Here is a 19,329-nt window from a genome sequence, read left to right as displayed (position 1 = left end):
TGAGCTTCTAACACATCCCATTTTAGTGGAAGAAATTAATGCTTTTTCCAGATTAAAACCAGGTAAGGCAGTTGGGCCGGACAGGTTCAGTTCTCAGTGGTATCGCACCCTGAGGGCAGATCTAGTCCCCACATTGCTGAAGTCATTTAACTACATCCTACAGGAGGGAGAAATCCCACCCTCCTGGAGGGAGGCAACTATTTCAATTATCCCAAAAGAGGGGAAAGATAAACGAGAATGTGGAAACTATCGACCAATCAGTGTCCTTAACTTGGATTACAAACTATTTACTTCTATTCTTGCTCGTAGACTGGAGAAGTTTTTACCTGACCTCATCGATTTAGATCAGACTGGTTTCATTCACTATAGACAAACAACTGACAACATTAGGAGAATATTACACATCTCTACTCAAATTTACAGTAAATCGGGATAATGAGAAAATTAAGTACCTGGGAATATATTTGACTGCGGACCTCTCGCTGCTCTTTCAGGCAAACTACGAGCCAATATCTGCAAGTATAAAAGCTGATTTGCACAGATGGAATCTGGTCCCCTTTATGCGTCTCAGCTCCCGGGTAACCGCAATCAAGATGGACACGCTCCCCAGACTGCTTTATCTTTTTAGAAACTTGCCAATAGAAGTGAGCGATTACCAATTTATTGAGTGGGACAAATGGATCTCCAGATTTATCTGGCAGGGCCGAAAGCCAAGGATTAAATATGCTACCCTCCAGCTCCCCAAGGAAAAGGGAGGACTGGGTCTCCCCTGCCTCAGGAATTACTATTATGTCGCTCAAATAACCCCCCTCTTATATTGGTGTAACAAAACATACACGGCTAGGTGGAAGGAACTGGAGTCCAGCCTGTTGGACCGATTCCCCCTACAAGCTGTAATGGCAGATAAGGGTCTAATGTGCCGGCTGGAAAAGCTGGGGAACCCCTGGTTAACCCACACCCTCCAAGTTTGGCAGAAGGTAATCAACATCTGTGGGATACACAAAATGCTAAAAATCTTCAGGTGGGTTGCTTTCGACTCGGATTTTATTCCAAACAGACACGACTCTAACTTTGAAGCATGGATATCCTATGGCCTTACGACATTCCTCTCTCTTACTCATAGAAATATTGTGCTCAGATTTGAGGCCTTACGGGACGATCACAACCTGACAAAATACAACTTTCATAGAAACTTACAGCTGAGATCATATATTGATCATGAATGCAAACTGTCCGACTTCAATGATGCTGAGTCGCATTTTTTCCTCATCCTGAAAAATGCCACAACCATGACCCCTACTAAATCTATTTCTAAACTATACAAAGCCCTCTCTAGTGCCAGCAAGGATAATACTTTATACACTAAGGATAAATGGGAAAGGGAATCAGGGATTGCTATTTCTGTGGGGGAGTGGGAAAATGTTTTGTACTGCCAGTGGTCCACGTCCAGTTCTATGAGCTGGAAGGAACATGGCTGGAAGAATATTATTAGGTACTTCAAGACTCCATATCAGGAGAGGTACAAAGGGGCTTATATGCAATGCTGGAGACAATGCGGCTCGACTGTTGCTAACCATTTTCATGTCTTTTGGGACTGTCCCAAGTTAAAAAACGTTCAGGTCTCCTTAAGTGCAGTCTTTAACGTTCAAATACCTTTAGATTTTAAGGTTTTATACATGGGTTTGGTCCCCTTTCTGGAATGTAGGAGTGAGATTAAGTTAGTGCAATTACTCTTGGTGGCAAGTAAAAAAACAATTACTAGAAGATGGTTAAGCCTAGCCCAGCCTACCCTAGACGACTGGTTTGGGATCATTTTAGAGATATTTAGGATGGAAAAACTTACATATCTGTTAAGAAATCAAAAAGCCAAATTCTACCAAATTTGGAACAATTGGATCCAATTCATCACCCCCACGAGGGCTGACTTCACTTGATCTCACTATTACTTGGTTGTTTTTTGTTTGTTTGTTTTTTACATTTACTTCTATTACTATTGCTTGTTTATTTACTTATTTCTTCACAATGATTGCAGCATGGGCACCCCTCCCAGTTTGTGTTTATAGTTCCATGTAATGTGTTCTATATATCTCCTTTGGGAGAGCATGCGAGCAACTGTCCTAGTAATAGCTAGTGGAGGTTAATATGCACCCGCTGATCACTTTGTTTATCATTTGCTCTCCTGGACTTAATCTAAAACCTGGAAGGACTTTGTTCCCATGTTATTCATATACTGCTATGCAGATGGTTTTTTCTTGTCCAATCCAAATAAAGATATAATTAAAAAAAAACATTTTATTCAAGTTCATCCATATGATGTTGTATCTTAGTATGTTAAGGTTTCATCAAAAATAAAAAGATGGCATGTAATATAATAACAAACTTTACATAAGTATTATAGATTATCTTTTGTTTTTCAGACTGGGTGGCTGTAACCTGTCAGAGAGAAGCTGTGAAGCTCTGTGCTCAGTCCTCAGCTCCCAGTCCTCCAGTCTGAGAGAGCTGGACCTGAGTAACTCTGACCTGCAGGATTCAGGAGTGAAGCTTCTGTCTGCTGGACTAAAGAGTTCACAGTGTGCAGTGGAAACTCTCAGGTCAGGATTCAAACGTTAACACATATGATCATTTAAAATGTGAATTATATTATTGATTGACTTATCTATAGAGCTTTTAGCTAAACTTATATTTATATTTGAGTGGATTATTAGACTGAATTACTGTGTAAAATTTGTCACAGTCATACGATTTTGTTTATTTATTTATTTTTTTAATTCATGTACTGGCCATTTTACATAAATTTGGCTAATCTTCTACAATATATACATTTGATTTCGTTAGGAACAAAATGTTCAAATTACATATTTTGCTGGATATTGGGTATTAATGAAATTATTATGTCTTTAATGACACCACATTTCCATATGTAGGAGGTTACTGGTGGTATTGTTTCAGTGTCTGAGTTTTCCTTGCAAAGAAACATCTGGAATTTAACAATACATATTTTAAAGCTGTTTTCTCCAAAGGGATTTGTATTAGTGATGGTAAATTTGATTCTTTTTACCGAATCGAGTTTAAATGAGTCACTCACCAAAATGAATCGGGTTTTTTAAGTCATTTGAGTCTCTGAGTCAGTTGCCCAGAGAGTTCCAAAAATGTACTTTTTCTCTCAAACTTAATTTGTTTTTATTTTCATGTAAATCCTACTGCTACGATGAGTGACTGAAAAATAAAAACAACTATTTTATAGAGCAAAAAAGAATAAGATTTCTAAATTGGACATTTATTTTTGTTTATGTTATTAGTATTTCCTCTTTATCATCTTTGCACAAAAACAAAGTGTAGACTGAATGTTATATTGCATCAGTCAGACTATCAGGCTTCATCTCAGATGAAGGAGTGACTCTTCCGTGGTAACAAACTGTGAGTTTCAGCAGCTGAGAGGCAGGAGGGAAGGGTGAGTGAGTGGTCTTGATGCATTCTCAGTCTAGACTAGACTAGAAAGAGGGGCGCTGCTCTTGTGGCGACCAGCAGGTTGTCTCTCTCTGTCAGTGTCAGTGTTTTAACTTATTTTATTTCATTCTTTTATTCCTTTATATATATATTTTTTTGCCTGAGGAAATTCTATAGCATCGGCTTGTGCTTTGTGGAACTTCTTTTAACGAAGATGGGTTTTTTATTTCGCATGATTTTATTGGCAATCCTGACGGTTGTTTGGAGTCATTCCTTTACCATCAATAATCCTGGCTAATGTGCAGTCTCTGAGGAGTAAATTGGATGAACTGCATTTGAATGTCGCACACTTGCGTGGCTACAGGGATACATGTCTAATGGCATTCACAGAGACTTGGCTCAAGGACTCTGACCCTGATTGTTCTCTGGAACTAAATGGCTTCGGGTTTCCCATACGTTTGGATCGAGACCCCGGAGCTACCCAGAAATCTCAAGGAGGAGTGTGTTTGTATATAAATCAGAAATGGTGTAAAAATGTGACCGTTCGTAGACAAGTGTGTCTGCCTGACATTGAGCTCCTCTCTGTGTCTTTGAGGCCGTTTTATCTGCCGAGGGAATTCCCACAGATCAACGTCACCATTGTTTACATCCACCCTAAAGCGAATCCTAAGAATGCGACTGACACCATCTCCATTTTTTTCCTAATAACAAACCATGGTCTTCAAAAGGTCTTATGAGGCTGAGTCATGAAAGGAAAAAAGCTTTTATTGAAGGGAATATCTTGAAAGTTAGAGAAATTAGGAAGGAGATCAGATCAGAAATTAAAAAAGCCAAAGTAAAATACAAGGATAAGGTAGAGGCGGAGATGGGTAGCAATAACTTAAGGGTGGCCTGGGCAGGCATGAAACACATGACTGGTCACTGTTACAGTGACTGTAATAAGATAAGTCTTCCTGGTTTTAGTTCAGACTCTCAGTTAGCAAGTAGAGAAGCTTATAGACCCTCTACAATTTGCATACAGGCCTCGTAGACGTGTTGATGATGCAGTGGTCACTCTGTTGAACTTCCTTTATCGCCATCTTGATGGCGCCAAAGCTCATGCTCGGCTCTTATTTATTGATTTTTCTCCAGCTTTTAATACTATCCAGCCACATCTTTTAGCTGATAAACTTCTTAACCAGTTTACACTTGATCTTAATCTCGTTGGTTGGGTTTTAAACTTTTTAACTGACAGATCTCAGTGTGTGAGAGTGAACGGCTGTTTTTCCAAACAGCTGAACTCTTCCACTGGCTCACCGCAAGGTTGTTGTCTCTCTCCTCTACTGTATATTTTGTACACTAATGACTGTCGCAGTACACAGGCCAACAGGCATTTCATTAAATATGCAGATGACACAGTCATTGTAAGCCTCCTTCATGGTGAAGAGGATTCCCATGGGCCTGTTGTGGATGAGTTTGTTTCGTGGTGTGATCAGTCCTTCTTAAAGATCAACACACTGGAAACCAAGGACATGGTTATTGACTTCAGGGAGACATCCCCTCATCCTGCGCTAACAGTGGTAAATGTGCAGCCATTGAACTGGTGGACAGTTATAAGTATTTGGGGGTTGTTCTTGATAAAGCTCTGTGCTTTGAGTCACATCTTGCTGCTACAGTGAAAAAGGTTCAACAAAGACTTTTTAAGGAGGTTGAGAGGTTTTAATGTTTCATCTGCAATGATGACTCGTTTTTTATAAAAGTTTTATTGAATCTGTTTTAACTTTCTGTATCATTGCTTGGTACGGTAATATGTCTCTGAATAATAAGACCAGACTTAACAACCTGGTTAAAGTGGCTGGTAAGATTTCAGGGAGGTCTCAGGTCCAGCTTGTGGACTTTTATAACAGGCATGTGCTGAGGAAGGCGACCTCTGTCATGTTGTGTTCAGATCATCCTCTCTTTAATGATTTTCAACTGCTTCCATCAGGTCGTCGTTATAAAGTGCCTGCAGTGAAGACAAAGAGACATAGATTGTCTTTTGTACCTACTGCTATTATCATAGTTAATAACACTGAACCATATGTGTTGTTGCCATTGCACATTGTACTTTTTTGATGAAAAATCTAGGTTGTTTTCTCAGGCTTATATTATATTATATTATTTTGGAGTGTGTATGTGATGTGTTGGTTGCCTGTTTGTTTGTTTGTACGGACATACTGCAAATCAATTTCCCGTTAGGGACAATAAAGTTACCAATAACCAATAATCATCCAGGTAAGTAAATCTCCAAAAGTTGATTCTGTTCATCTGGACGTGGCGTTTTGTGGGAGAAATGTTTCATCATCATCCAGGTGACTTCAATCTCGGCTGACTGCAGGTTTCAATCTTATAAACAGTACATTTGCATAATGACTGAAACCAGCCCACTGAAGGAACAATGGGCTGGGAGGTCAGTTCCTTAATCATAATTATGCAAATTCTCATGACCATTGATCAACAACCACTGATCAAAGCCCACTGATCAAAGCCCACTGATCAAAGCCCACTGATCAATGGCCATGAGAACCATTCACAGAGAGTTGGGGAATGGCTGCAATCACAGCATTTTAATCATTCTTTTAAAGGCTGTAGATTGGAGCCATTGCTCTAACAGTGTACAAATGTAACAGGGCTTGGTGCTGATGCTAACAGTGCTAGCTGCTTCAGCCTTTATTTACACATTATAAGCACATTTCGCTTATTTTAAACAGTATATAAAACAGCTAGTACTGCTGGGACTTTATATTTTCACAAGCTAACATGAGCCAATCAGTGAGATGTCTAGCCATGACAGTTGTATGTTGCTGTGAGAAGAGTCGGGCTACATACAGTGATGATAGTGTTAGCCATGTTAGCATTTAGCTTCTATGTTTTTATAGTTTACACTTCTTGTTTATTGCTAGCTGCTCTGTTTAGTTGCTTTAGGGTTTCTTAGTTTACTTTTCCTGCATTATTTTGGTAGTTATCGTGCTTGGTGTCATAAGTTCAGTTTGACTTCCTCCCCTGACATTGTCTACATTAGTTTCAGCTGTGGAAGGATTTATTGAGTGTTTTCTATTTCTTCCATTTGAACAATAGTGGTGCACTCTATGCTTGTAGCTGCTGTGTGCTACGTTCTTCTGTCAAACAAGATGGCGCCTGTGTTTGGCTTTGCCGCCGCTGCAGCTTGCTGGAGGCAACAATGTAGTTTTTCACTGTCGTCAATCATTTTTTGTAATGTCATTTTTGCTCTTTTGAGTTCTGACTTAATTTCTGCTGCTTTAAATTATGATTGGGAGATACTGTTAACCCTTTAAGGCCGGTCAGAGTGGGAACGCTCAGTTTTGCGTAACTATTTTTAAATGCCTGTAGATCGGCAACCACACAAGCTAGTGCAATAATTTTTATTTTTCCATGTGAAACCGGAGTTGTACTTACATCTTATGTATCCAGCTTATCCTAGGTCACCGTTTCCTTCCACACATAGCTTTGCAAAAGTTGCATGAAAAGCACTTGCAGCAACAAAAAAGTAATATTCCAGAAACACGCTTTGCCAATCCGATCAGATGTTCATAGCACTTCCTACGTTGGAATAGATGTCAGCCCAAACTATCGTATGTCCGCCATTACCTGCCCGAAACCTGAAGTGATGTCGTTTTTGCGAAAATTCTAGTTGTTTGTTTGTTTGTTTTTTTTACCTTGAAGCCTACACTGGTGTTTTTAAAAGTCATGTTTGAGTTTACCCTTTCAGTATAGTTTCTGGGAGGCTTAGAACTCAAATTACACAGTTGGAAATAGTTTATTTTGATGCACTGAAGTTTTTCTTGCAAATTCACATGGTAGTATTTATTTTAGTTTTTCATGCAGTATATACAATTTGGTGTATCTCAAAAATACAACTATGGATACACTCAAATTACATTTCCTGGGGTTGGAAACTATTTTGTGCAACTTTTTTAGTTCTTCCGTTTTGAGGGATAAACCTCTTAAATTTCTCCAACTACAAATATATGTAAAAATACAAAACAAAACAATTTTCAATTTGTTCTAGTTTATTGCACTTTTTGCTGTATATGTATATATGTATATGTAGTTACTATGGACTGAATGCATACATATTATTAAAATTTGGGCTATAACGGTTGTATTGATGTATAGCAACTTGAACTGCTCCCCAAAATGGCACTACAGCAGTGGTTCCCAAACTTTTTTTGCTGGGCCCCCCTTTGTTTTACACGAAAAACGTTCGCCTCCCCCCCGGCGCGTGAACAGCACGCACACGCACTAACACATCCTCCAACCACACACGCCCATATTTTGCTCCATTGCGGTTTATTTCACACCTCAAACATTTAGTAAACAATTAAGCAAATACAAGTAATCTGCAATAAATTACAGGTAGTAAGAAAATAAACTACTAAATCTTTTACGCTACGTCCGCACCTACACTGGTATTTTTGAAAACACAGCTGTTTCATCCAAACAGTGTTTCAAATCACCAAAAACTGAGATTTTTTTAAAACTCCTTTTTTGCGGACGAGGAATACAGAGTTCATCTGGCAACGTCAAAGGTTGCGCCTTTTTTCACGTCACGTTATTGTTTATGTGAGATGAATTGCAGAATGGCAGACAGAGACAAAATACTGTTACTCTGAGTATCTGCAGGTTTCACACGCAGTTACTGTCCCTCCATTTACAAAGGCGTCACGGGTAGTTGTTTTTTCTTCTTCTGTAATACTAATCAACATTGCTGTCATTTTCAAAAAATGCCTCTCTGTGCAAAATGGGTTCAAAAACATAAACAGCTGTGGGATCCTGTTTGTCTGTGATTTGAATCGAGGGAACAAATCGTGGCAGGATCAGCCTGATGTTATTTGTATCCCGCTGTAACTTTACTCTATAAAGAGCAAACATCTCCAACATGTCAGGAGTAGTTAGTCACTACAACAAGTGTTTGTGAACTAAAAATTAAGAATGTGGGATCCTGTTTGTCCATGATTGGAAGAGCCCAGCGCTGCTCCCGACGCAGGGACCTACCTCAGCACCTGTGCAGGTGAAGCCAAAGGGCAGATTTGCTTCACCATATTTTCTAGTCTTTGGCTTAGAATGAAGTTGGTTTGGAAACATATTCAGCGATGCTTCATCTCCTGCTTTGCGTTTCTGTGGGCGCCGTGCTAGCAGTGTCCAAGCGTTTTGTTCCCCTCCCTTTTCATACCGCGCCCCCCCTGCCATGGCTCTGCGCCCCCCCTAGGGGGCGGGCACCACAGTTTGGGAAGGTCTGCACTACAGCATGTAAAAATCTAAAGATAAGCTCTGGCAGACTTGGTTCTATGGTAGGTCTTAAAGGGTTTAACATCAAAGATTCAGTGGAGAGCTACTGTAACAGCTGAACAGAAAAACTCTTCCTCCCCTGGTGTGCTACTCTTCACAACCTGCAGGACTTTCACCCTCAAGAGATGGAAAAGGGGAACGAGGGCCGACGTCCAGGTGAAACTGAGAAGCTACCAGAGGCTAGCTTCTTGGCTGTGGGGAGAATCCTGGTGCCTGCGTCCACTTCCTCTCCTGACATTTAGTTAATATGTTACGCCGGTGACTGGGACCTGGGCTCTGTGGCTCAGAAGCAGTTTTTCTCACGGTGTGTCCGTCAAACGTTCACTGTTTTTATTGATAACAGCTATGTCTGCTCATCGATCATTGCTTCCCCCAGCTCTGGAGTCGCTGCCCTGCCCAGCAGGTCCACAGGTCTGCATTGTCTTTATTTCAAGTGCCGCTGCAGTCAGCTGTTGATTTTGCAGATCGACCGTCATCAACTCGGTTGGCCCCGCTTAACGTTCGCTCCATAACAAACAAATCATTTATTCTAAGCGATCTCTTTATTAAAGAGTCTCTAGATTTCATGTGTCTGACTGAGACGTGGCAGCAAAATAAGAATTATGTCCAATGTTCCCTCTAATGTTTCATGTGTCTGAGCGAACACACAAACTCCCTGAGCGGTCCCTTGGATCACTGGATCACGTTGTCATTAACGTGGCTTCACTCTACATCAACCAAAACACCGCTGTCGGCACATGAGGACGCTGTCATAGCCCGTCAGCGACGTTGATTAGCTGCGTATATACGAATGTGAATCATTGGCTGGACTATGGGATAAGGCGGCATCGTTCTAAATACTGGAGCAGCCAGTCACTGACTAACACTGCAAAGCAGAATTGTTAACGTATTTATTTTAATTTCAATTCAGGTTAGTATTTAGTATTTATTTATTTATTGTCATTGTCAAGAACAATGAAATTGCGTTTGGGGCTTCCATACAACCCCCAAAAAAAGAAGAAAATAATAAATACCCCTTAAAACCCAAGTGTACATATTTAACCCAGTGTGACTCCAATGCAATAAGACAATCCTTAGCAACAACATGAGAACATGACAAGTAATGTTCGTAGAAAATCAGACAAAGACCTGAGAAACATGACAAAGTACAACAATGCAACCCATTCAATATTATTGTACTGTGAGATATGATATCAGATATGATAGTTATCTATTTAAGGAGGGGGGGGGGGGCAGGAGGGGGAAGAGAATAAAGATATGATGCACCAATGCAGACCAGTTCATTGCTATTAAGAAGTTGGATATGGTTATTGTCCGTGAGAGGGGGGCAGAGAGTTCAGGAGCCTCACAGCCTGTTAGATATCTTTTTGTGCGCAATGCAGATACTCTGTGTGCAGAGAGCGTGTCAGCGGATTGCGCCCGTGCGCAGCTTAGAGGGAACATTGATTATGTCCACTTGAATGAAATCTGCCCGGCTGGCTGCTCCGTCATCTGAACTCCGCGTCTTTTAGGACGTGGTGGAGGACTCGCTGTTGTTTACCAGGACAGATTCACATGCAGTCTGATGACCTCGGACTCCTTTTCTGCATTTGAGTCACAGATGATGGTCAGTTCTCTAAAAACCAGTTATTGTATTTTATTCTACCTGATGGGGTCTTTCTAACTGAATTTAATGACCTTCTGACATCCATCATTTCATTGGAGAAGGTTGGGAGATTTGAGCCGTCATATTGATGAAGCATCCTGTAACACTGCTGCTGAGCTCATCACTGTCACTGAGTCTTTTAACTTTAGGCAGCATGTTTCTGGCCCCACACATACAAAGGGTCACACACTGGATCTTGTTTTCTCCCTGGGTTTAAATATACATGATGTATGTGTGGAGGATGTCCATGTGAGTGACCATAGCTGCATATTTTTTAACTTGTTATTTTACTTGGATCCTTCATCTCCTAAACTGATGATCCAAAGGCGGATTATAAACCAAGATGCTGCTGGAAGGTTCTCTGCCATGTTTGACCCTCGCATGGCTCGTAGTGACCTCGACTCACGTATTTTATCCTTTAATGATCAATGCAAGTTGTTGGAAAGCCCACTGATAACATGTTTACATGGCTAAAATGTTATGGCTCATTCATTGATAGTATTTTCGCCATAGAAATTGTTATGTCCTATATTGTTGAACCCACCATGTCTATGCTGATGCTCTTTGAACGCACCACATACGTACTCGAGGCCATGCAGTGGCTGCTAGTCTGTGTTCTCAGTATTTTTATGTGTCAGTTCCAGTTTTAGAGCTCTAAAGTGCAGCTATCGTGTTAGGAATATGTTAGGAATAGACAGGAACACTGAGCACACTGAGGTCAAATCTTTATTTAGGGCGACCGTGGCTCAGGGGGTTGGGAATCGCATCTGTAACCGGAAGGTCACCGGTTCGATCCCTGGGCTCTCTGTCCTGGTCGTTGTGTCCTTGGGCTTTACCCTACTTGCCTACTGGTGTTGGCCAGAGGGGCCGATGGCGCGATATGGCAGCCTCGCTTCTGTCAGTCTGCCCCAGGGCAGCTGTGGCTACAACCGTAGCTGCCTCCACCAGTGTATGAATGTGAGAGTGACTGAATAGTGGCATTGTAAAGCGCTTTGGGTGCCTTGAAAAGCGCTATATAAATCCAATCCATTATTATTATTATTATTTTACCACTCGCTGCATTCTTGATGTTCATGTTCTTCTCTTTCCCCTCACCCTGCAACCAGTCATGGTAGATGCTCCTCCTGGAGCCTGTTTTCACTGGGAGGATCTTTGTGTCAAAGGGAGTTCTTCTTCCCACCATCACCAAGTGCTGCTCACAGTGGAGGCGGTTACCTTACACTGTTAAACAGCTTCAGATGACTGTTGTTGTCTGTTGGGTATTGTCACTTATAAATAAAGTTACATTGAATGGATGTATGGATGGATAGATGTTATTGTGACAAAGAGAAAACGATTGTTGACAGATAGATTGTTGTTTTGTGTGTCTGCAGTCTGTCAGGCTGTCTGATCACAGAGGAAGGCTGTACTTCTCTGGCCTCAGCTCTGACCTCCAACCCCTCCCATCTGAGACAGCTGGACCTGAGCTACAATCATCCAGGTCCCTCAGGAATAAAGCTGCTGTCGGCTGGACTGAAGGATCCAGGCTGGAGACTGGACACTCTCAGGTATGGAGAGAATGTCTGATAGAGGAGGAAGAGCTGGAAACATTTCCTGTGTCCTTCACTCACTTCCTGTTTGTTTCCTGCAGATGAGACATGAACAATCACACATGCAGGAATATTTTCAGGGACAGACACACTAGTCTAGCTGGATAGTTCATGGATATTTATGTAGGGGTCTCCAAGGAGTCTGGTTGCAGGAACATTTAGGTCACAGGTGTACCTGAGATAGATACCAGTGTACCTAATAAAGTGTCAGCCATGTGTATGTTTCCCATGCTGTATGTCCACAGTGACAGAAGGATGAAACAAGGCTGTGAATCATTTCAGTCTGTGTTTGTGACAAAGAGGCAGACAGGAGCAGCTAACATTTGGAAATGGAAGCTTAAATAATGACAAACTCTACATTCACAGCTGAATTAACAATAAATTTGTTCTCAAGTGCACATTTAGCAGGTAATGCTATTACTGTTTTCCCTTGCTTTCTACAACTTGAGCAGCTATTGCTAAGTAGGCCACTTTGCTCTGCTAAGGATTTATGTGACCATGATGAAAACTCTGATAAGCTAATGCTGCTAAGCTAATACTGTTTATGGGCCCTGTTAGAATCAATATTTCATTCTCATTCTGTTGTTTGAGAACAATATTAACGTTTCACATCATTATAACACAAGAGAAAAGGGTATTAGCGTTAGCTACTAATGCTATTCACCTCAAATTAGCTTTAGCTGCTAATGGTAGCCTACTTAGCAATAACTGCTCACTAATATAATGCTAATTCACATCAAATTAGCATTAGCTGCTCAAGTTGTTATAAGGAAAGAGAAAACGGTATTAGCATTAGCTGCTAATAATTGTTCACCCCTAATTAGAGTTAGCCCCTAATGGCAGCCTACTTAGCATTAACTCCTGACGTCGTTGTAATGCAGGGGAAAAGAGTTACCATTATCGGATAATGCTAATTCACATCAAATTAACATTAGTTAACAACGGTAGACTTCGTATCATTAGCTGCTGTCATTCTTACAAAGCAAACAGTATGAGCATTAGCTGTTAATGCTTTCTCATCTAACATTAGAATTGGCCACTAATGGCGTATTGTTAAAAAGTAAAAAAACACATTGTTAGCATAAGCGGATGATGCTAATTCACCTAAATTAGCATTAGCTAATGATGGCTACATACCTAGCATTAGCTACTGATATTGATATAAATCAAGAAAATATGGTATTAGCATTAGCTTTTAATGCTTTTTCATCTAAAATTAGAATTAGCCACTAATGGCGTGCTATTTAGCATTACCTCTTCACATCGCAGGGGAAAAGTTAAAATTAAATTAAAAAAAATGTTCAGATTAGCTACTCATATTGTTAAAAAGTAAGAAAAAACATTGTTAGCATAAGCGGATAATGCTAATTCACCTCAAATTAGTATTAGCTAATAACGGCAACCTACTTAGCATTAGCTGGTCACATTGTTATAATGCAAGAAAATATGGTATTAGCATTAGCTGCCAATTCCTAAATACCTAAAATTAGCATTACCTGTAATGGAAGTCTACTTAGCATTAACTCCTCACTAATGTAATGCTAATTCACATCAAATTAGCTTTAGTATTAGCTGCTAGCACCAGCCTACCCAGCACTAGCTGCTCACATTGTTAAAAGGGAAGAGAAAACGATATTAGCATTAGCTGGTAATAATTATTCACCCCTAATTAGAATTAGCTGCTAATGGCAGCATACTTAGCATTAACTCCTCACATCGTTATAATGCAAATGAGGCTAACTTACATTAAATTAGACTGCTGTTATTAGCTAATGCTATTTAGCAGTAGCTGCTCACATTGTTATAAAGCAAAGGAAAACGATATGAGCATTAGGTTCTAATGCGTATTTGCCTTTAATTAGACGTAGGTGCTAATGGCGACCTACTCAGCATTAGCAGCTCAGATGTTGTATTGCTAGGGAAAAGAGTGTTAGCATTAGCCGTTCACATTGTTATAAAGTTAAGGGCAATAGTGTTAGCATTAGCTACTCACATTGTTAAAAAGTAAGTGTTAGCATTAGTGCATAATGCTAATTCACATCCAATTAGCATTAGTTAATAACGGCAGCCTATTTAGCATTAGCAGATAATGTTGAATTTGGCCCACTGGAAAAGTTAAGAACTCAAGATTTAGGAGTGTTTCTCGATAGCTCTTTCTCATTTGAGAAACAAATAAATGTTGTTATTAAAACCAGCTGTAAGCTTTATATTGTTGATTGTCATTTCCCATATGGAAAAGATATATAAATCTTATAAAGTTTGTATCTGTCTTGTGTGAAACTTGTATGAAAAGCATACAAGAGTGAAAACAGATATAAGATCCCTTGAAAAATTATATAATGAAACTTGTATGTTTTCGATACTTACTAAAACAATATATGAAAGTAATGAAAAAGTGGCCACTTTCGTGAGTATGACTTTCATCATATAAGTTTTTAGTCTTTTCCATATGGGATATGCTTAAAAATATTTACTCATACATGCTTAGTTTTATAATCGATTGGATGATGATAGAGGTTCGATCCTTAGTAGTCTGTAAAGACTCTGTGTGCCTTCCAGAGTGCTCTGGAAGGCACACACCACTTGGGGCCATGAGAGAGGTCGTACCCTCTCTTACTGATTTATGGTGTAGGACAGGGGTCTCAAACTCAATTTAGCTGGGGGCCGCTGCAGGCAGAGTCTGGGTGAGGCTGGGCCACATTAGGTTTTCCACAAGAAAGGCATGGTTAAAAAATTCCAATCTTCTCAAATCTCTTTATTTTTATTTTTTAACACAAAATATGAAAAATAAATAAACAAATTAAGAATTAATAAGAAAATAAATCAATCTGTAAAACATAAATAAAATAATAATAAGATATTTTTAGTCAGTGAACTTGTGTGTTTTTCTCAGTCTTCTATATCTGCTGTGTTTAGATTGAAATGTCTGTATTAACAGTTCTATAACCTTCTTCTGAACATGAATGGAACACTGGAGAAAATGAACTGTTCTTCTGAACATGGCTTCTCTTGCCTACTCCTTGCTGCTAGAGACCTGGCAGCGTTTCCTCTCGCATAGCCGAGCCAGATGTGGCCGGAGGGAGGAAGCAGTTGCGACCCTCAGTATGTCTTGATGATGATCATCCGTAAGTCCTGACCTGTACTTGGACTTATTGAAGTTCAAAGTGGAGAAGAGCTTTTGGCACAAGTATGTGCTACCAAAAAGGCACATGGTCCGCTTGAACATTCGGGAAAGCCGAGGGAAACTAGGACTCAATCCTCTCAAAAATTGTCCAAGCTTGTCTGCTTTTCCACTCACCTCCCTGAACTTTGCTTTGAGTTCAGAGTTGCACTGCAGCTCAATGAGCTCCATTTGAAGCACAGAAGGGGCATCTTGCACATCAAAGGAGAAGGGGTCCGCAAAAATGTGAAAGGTGGCTCTGTGTGTCTTGAAGTCAGCAAATCTGTGATCAAATTCCTCCTGTAGCCTCAAAATGACATCAACATACTCGTCAGCTCTGAATGGTGTGCCTGCATCCACGAGTGCCTTGCATGCTGGGAAATGGCAAAGGTTTGTCTGAGAGAGCTGAGCTTTCCAGAGCGCCAGTTTTGTGGAGAATGCTCTCACGTTGTCATAGGCAGCACTGACAAGTTGCCCCTGGCCTTGTAACGTCTTGTTCAGTACATTAAGCTCATGTGTCATATCAACAAGAAAAGCTGAGTCCATGAGCCATTTGGGATCAGTTAGCACAGGAACACTAACTCCATCCTTCTCCATGAAGGCTTCACTTCTGCTCTCAACTCAAAAAGTCTCTTTAATACATTTCCCCTGCTGAGCCAACGTACCTCAGTGAAGTCGAGCACATCCCCATATTCTGACTCCATTTCCTCTAAAAAAGCACAGAACCTTCGGTGCTTTAAGCCCCTGGATCTGATTTGGTTGATGCATTTCACAACAATAGACATCACATTGTCAAACTTCAGGCATTTGCTGCAAAGGACCTGCTGATGGATGATGCAGTGCAGAGCAATGGCCTCCTCCACGCCTTCCTCTTCCAGTTTGTTTTGTGCCACCAGTCCATGTTTCCTCCCTGTCATTGATGGCGCTCCATCTGTTGTTATTCCAACAAACCTCTTCCATGGCAAACCAACATTCTCAATGGCATCACACAGCTTGTAAATATCTGCTGAGCGGTGGTCTGGCCATGCATTGGAATTACTGTGAGCAGCTCCTCCATCACTTCAAAACTGTCATCAACACCACGGACATACATTGGGAGCTGGGCAGTGTCGGTGATGTCTGTGGTCTCATCAAGAGCGACTGAGTATACACTGAAACATTTGGCTTTCTCACACAGTTGGTCATAAATGTCACTTGACAGGTCAGAAATGCGATCTGCTGCGGTGTTGGCAGAAAGGCTGATGTTGCTAAACTGACCTTTCTTTCCCGGACAGACTATATTTGCAGCCTGCAATATGCACTTTTAGACAAATGCACCTTCTGTGAATGGCTTCCCTGCTTTAGCAATCATCTCACTAACCACGTGGCTCCGACTGCTGCATTATTCTCTTTGGTTGCTTTCTTGGAGAAATCTTGCTGCCTCAGTAGATCTGTTTTAAGACTGGCAACCCGGTTCGCTCTCTCGTCTCCCTGGTATTTTGCATCCAGCTCAGCATGTCTAGTTGTGTAATGACGTTTCAAATTGTATTCCTTGTGCAGCGCAACTTTCTCTGTGCAAATAAGACAGGTCGGGGTGCCCCTGTGCTCAACAAAGAAATATTGCATTTCCCACTTTTCCTGAAATTGTCGGTGCTCATCACCAACCTTTCTCTTCACCGCAGGCTTTGAAAAAGACATGTTTGGGGCTATGTGACATTTATAATTCTACTTGGTGTCACTGTCGCATTGAAGTTTCAATCAAGCGTTTAGCCGACGGACGGGGAACGTCTCAACGCGTAGAGAACGTCATTTCTGCTTCTTTTTCTTGCAACCGTAGCACGGCGATCGGCAGATAAAAAGCCGGTAGCAGTCTCCTTTGTTTTTACGCTCGATGTTCATGTCTTTCATGATGACACGAACACCGTGGCGTTTGCAGATGGTAGAAAGTGCAGGGATAGCGAGCGCAAAAAAGGCGACTGCTCACGGCGCCGGGCTGTTGTTACAGGAGAAAGAAGCGGAAATGACACCGTGACATATAACAAATAACATCAGCTGTTTCTGATGTTAGTTGTTTTGACTGCTTTTACATTATATTGAAATATATGTAATGTTCATGTTTGCTGCAATGCAAACGCAGTGATGCAAATAAAAACATGGAGCCACAAATTACGGTGCGACCCTATAATTAGTCCGGGTTACCGGGGACTGTTGTTGCCGATGAACAGGTGTCGCTATGTGACTGCAGACTAAATTGGGCTGCATTGAGTTCATGACTTTTCTTTTATCCCGCCGCCTACGCATCACTGTGAGAGTTAATATGAGATCTCTCTCTGTGGAAAAATAACTTTAAATCCCACTGACGTGTGTATAAATCTATATACGTATAATGTCCCGCTGGGCAGCAACTTAAAAAAACAACTTTTTTTGAAGTGTTGTGAACGCAGCGCGCTGGGGCGAATGTCGGCGTTTGCCCAATAGAAAGGAGGAAGCCAGCCAGGCACAGGAAAGAAAGAAACACTCCAGGGCAACGCTGCTGGAACTTTGACTCATTGAGAAATGTTTCCCTGCTTGCATCAAGCCCGGCTGGTGTCCCCTGAGATCCATATCCCACCCTGATTGGTGGGTTAATTCAGCTCCGCCCACAACACTGTAAAGTGTCATACATTATCAAACTAACATTACATTTTCATATTAAGGTGGGGCCAAAAACTATCGTCCTGGGGGCCGCAATTGGCCCGCGGGCCGCGAGTTTGAGACCCCTGGTGTAGGAGGACACCTACTCTGTGTCTGGTTAAGTATAAGAGCCCTTTGTTAGGGGGACCGCTGGACTCTTAGCACCAGCTTTGGGGTCACATCTGGAACACACACACACACACACACAGACACACGCCCACACACGCACACAGACACACACAGACACACAAACACACACACAGACACACACTATGCACACACACACACAGACACACACACACACACACACACACACGCACGCACACACACACAGACGCACACACGCACGCACACACACACAGACGCACACACGCACGCACACACACACACACAGACGCACACGCACACGCAGACACACACGCAGACACACACGCAGACACACACAGACACACACACACACACGCACACACACACACACAGACACACACACGCACACACACACACAGACACACACACGCACACACAGACAGACACACACACGCACACACACACACACGCGCACACAGACACACGCGCGCACACAGACACACGCGCGCACACAGACACACACACACACACACACACAGACACACACACAGACACACAGACACACACACAGACACACACACACACACAGACACACGCACGCACACACACACACACAGACACGCACGCACACACACACAGACACGCACACACGCACACAGACACACACACGCACACAGACACACACACAGACACACAGACACACACACACACACACACACACAGACACACACACACACGCACACACACACGCACACAGACACACACACACACGCACACACACACGCACACAGACACATACACACACACACAGACACACGCACGCACACACACACAGACACGCACACACACACACAGACACACACACACACACACACACACACAGACACACACACACAGACACACACACGCACGCACGCACAGACACACACACGCACGCACACACGCACGCACACACACACACACAGACACACACACACACGCGCAGACACACACGCAGACACACACGCAGACGCACACACACACACACACACGCACACACACGCACACAGACACACACGCACACACACACAGACACACACACGCACACACACAGACACACACACAGACACACACACACACACACACACACACACACACACACAGACACGCACACAGACACACACACGCACACAGACACACACACACACACAGACGCACACACACACACACACAGACGCACACACACACACACACACAGACACACACACACACACACACGCGCACACACACACACACACAGACACACACACACACACAGACACAGACACACACACAGACAGACACACACACAGACACACACACACACACACACACACACACACACACACACACACACACACACTATGCACAGACTGGTACTCTTTGTTCATACCTGTGTAAGA

General features: G+C 42.0%; 1 protein-coding gene across 1 annotated transcript in view; it reads left to right on the top strand.

Annotated features, from left to right (window-relative positions):
• The window catches only part of LOC112432190 (NACHT, LRR and PYD domains-containing protein 3-like), a 40,186-nt gene that overhangs the window by 15,643 nt on the left and 5,214 nt on the right, over nucleotides 1–19,329 (top strand). The window contains exons 9-10 of the mRNA XM_076881471.1: nucleotides 2,418–2,591; nucleotides 11,794–11,967. Coding sequence (XP_076737586.1) covers nucleotides 2,418–2,591; nucleotides 11,794–11,967 — 348 coding nt within the window. The remainder of the gene's footprint in view (nucleotides 1–2,417; nucleotides 2,592–11,793; nucleotides 11,968–19,329) is intronic.

The sequence above is a fragment of the Maylandia zebra genome, unplaced genomic scaffold (assembly GCF_041146795.1).
Source record: "Maylandia zebra isolate NMK-2024a unplaced genomic scaffold, Mzebra_GT3a scaffold11, whole genome shotgun sequence".
NCBI lineage: Eukaryota > Metazoa > Chordata > Actinopteri > Cichliformes > Cichlidae > Maylandia > Maylandia zebra.
Note: the sequence above shows the minus strand (reverse complement) of the source record. Positions and strands in the feature narration are given on the sequence as shown.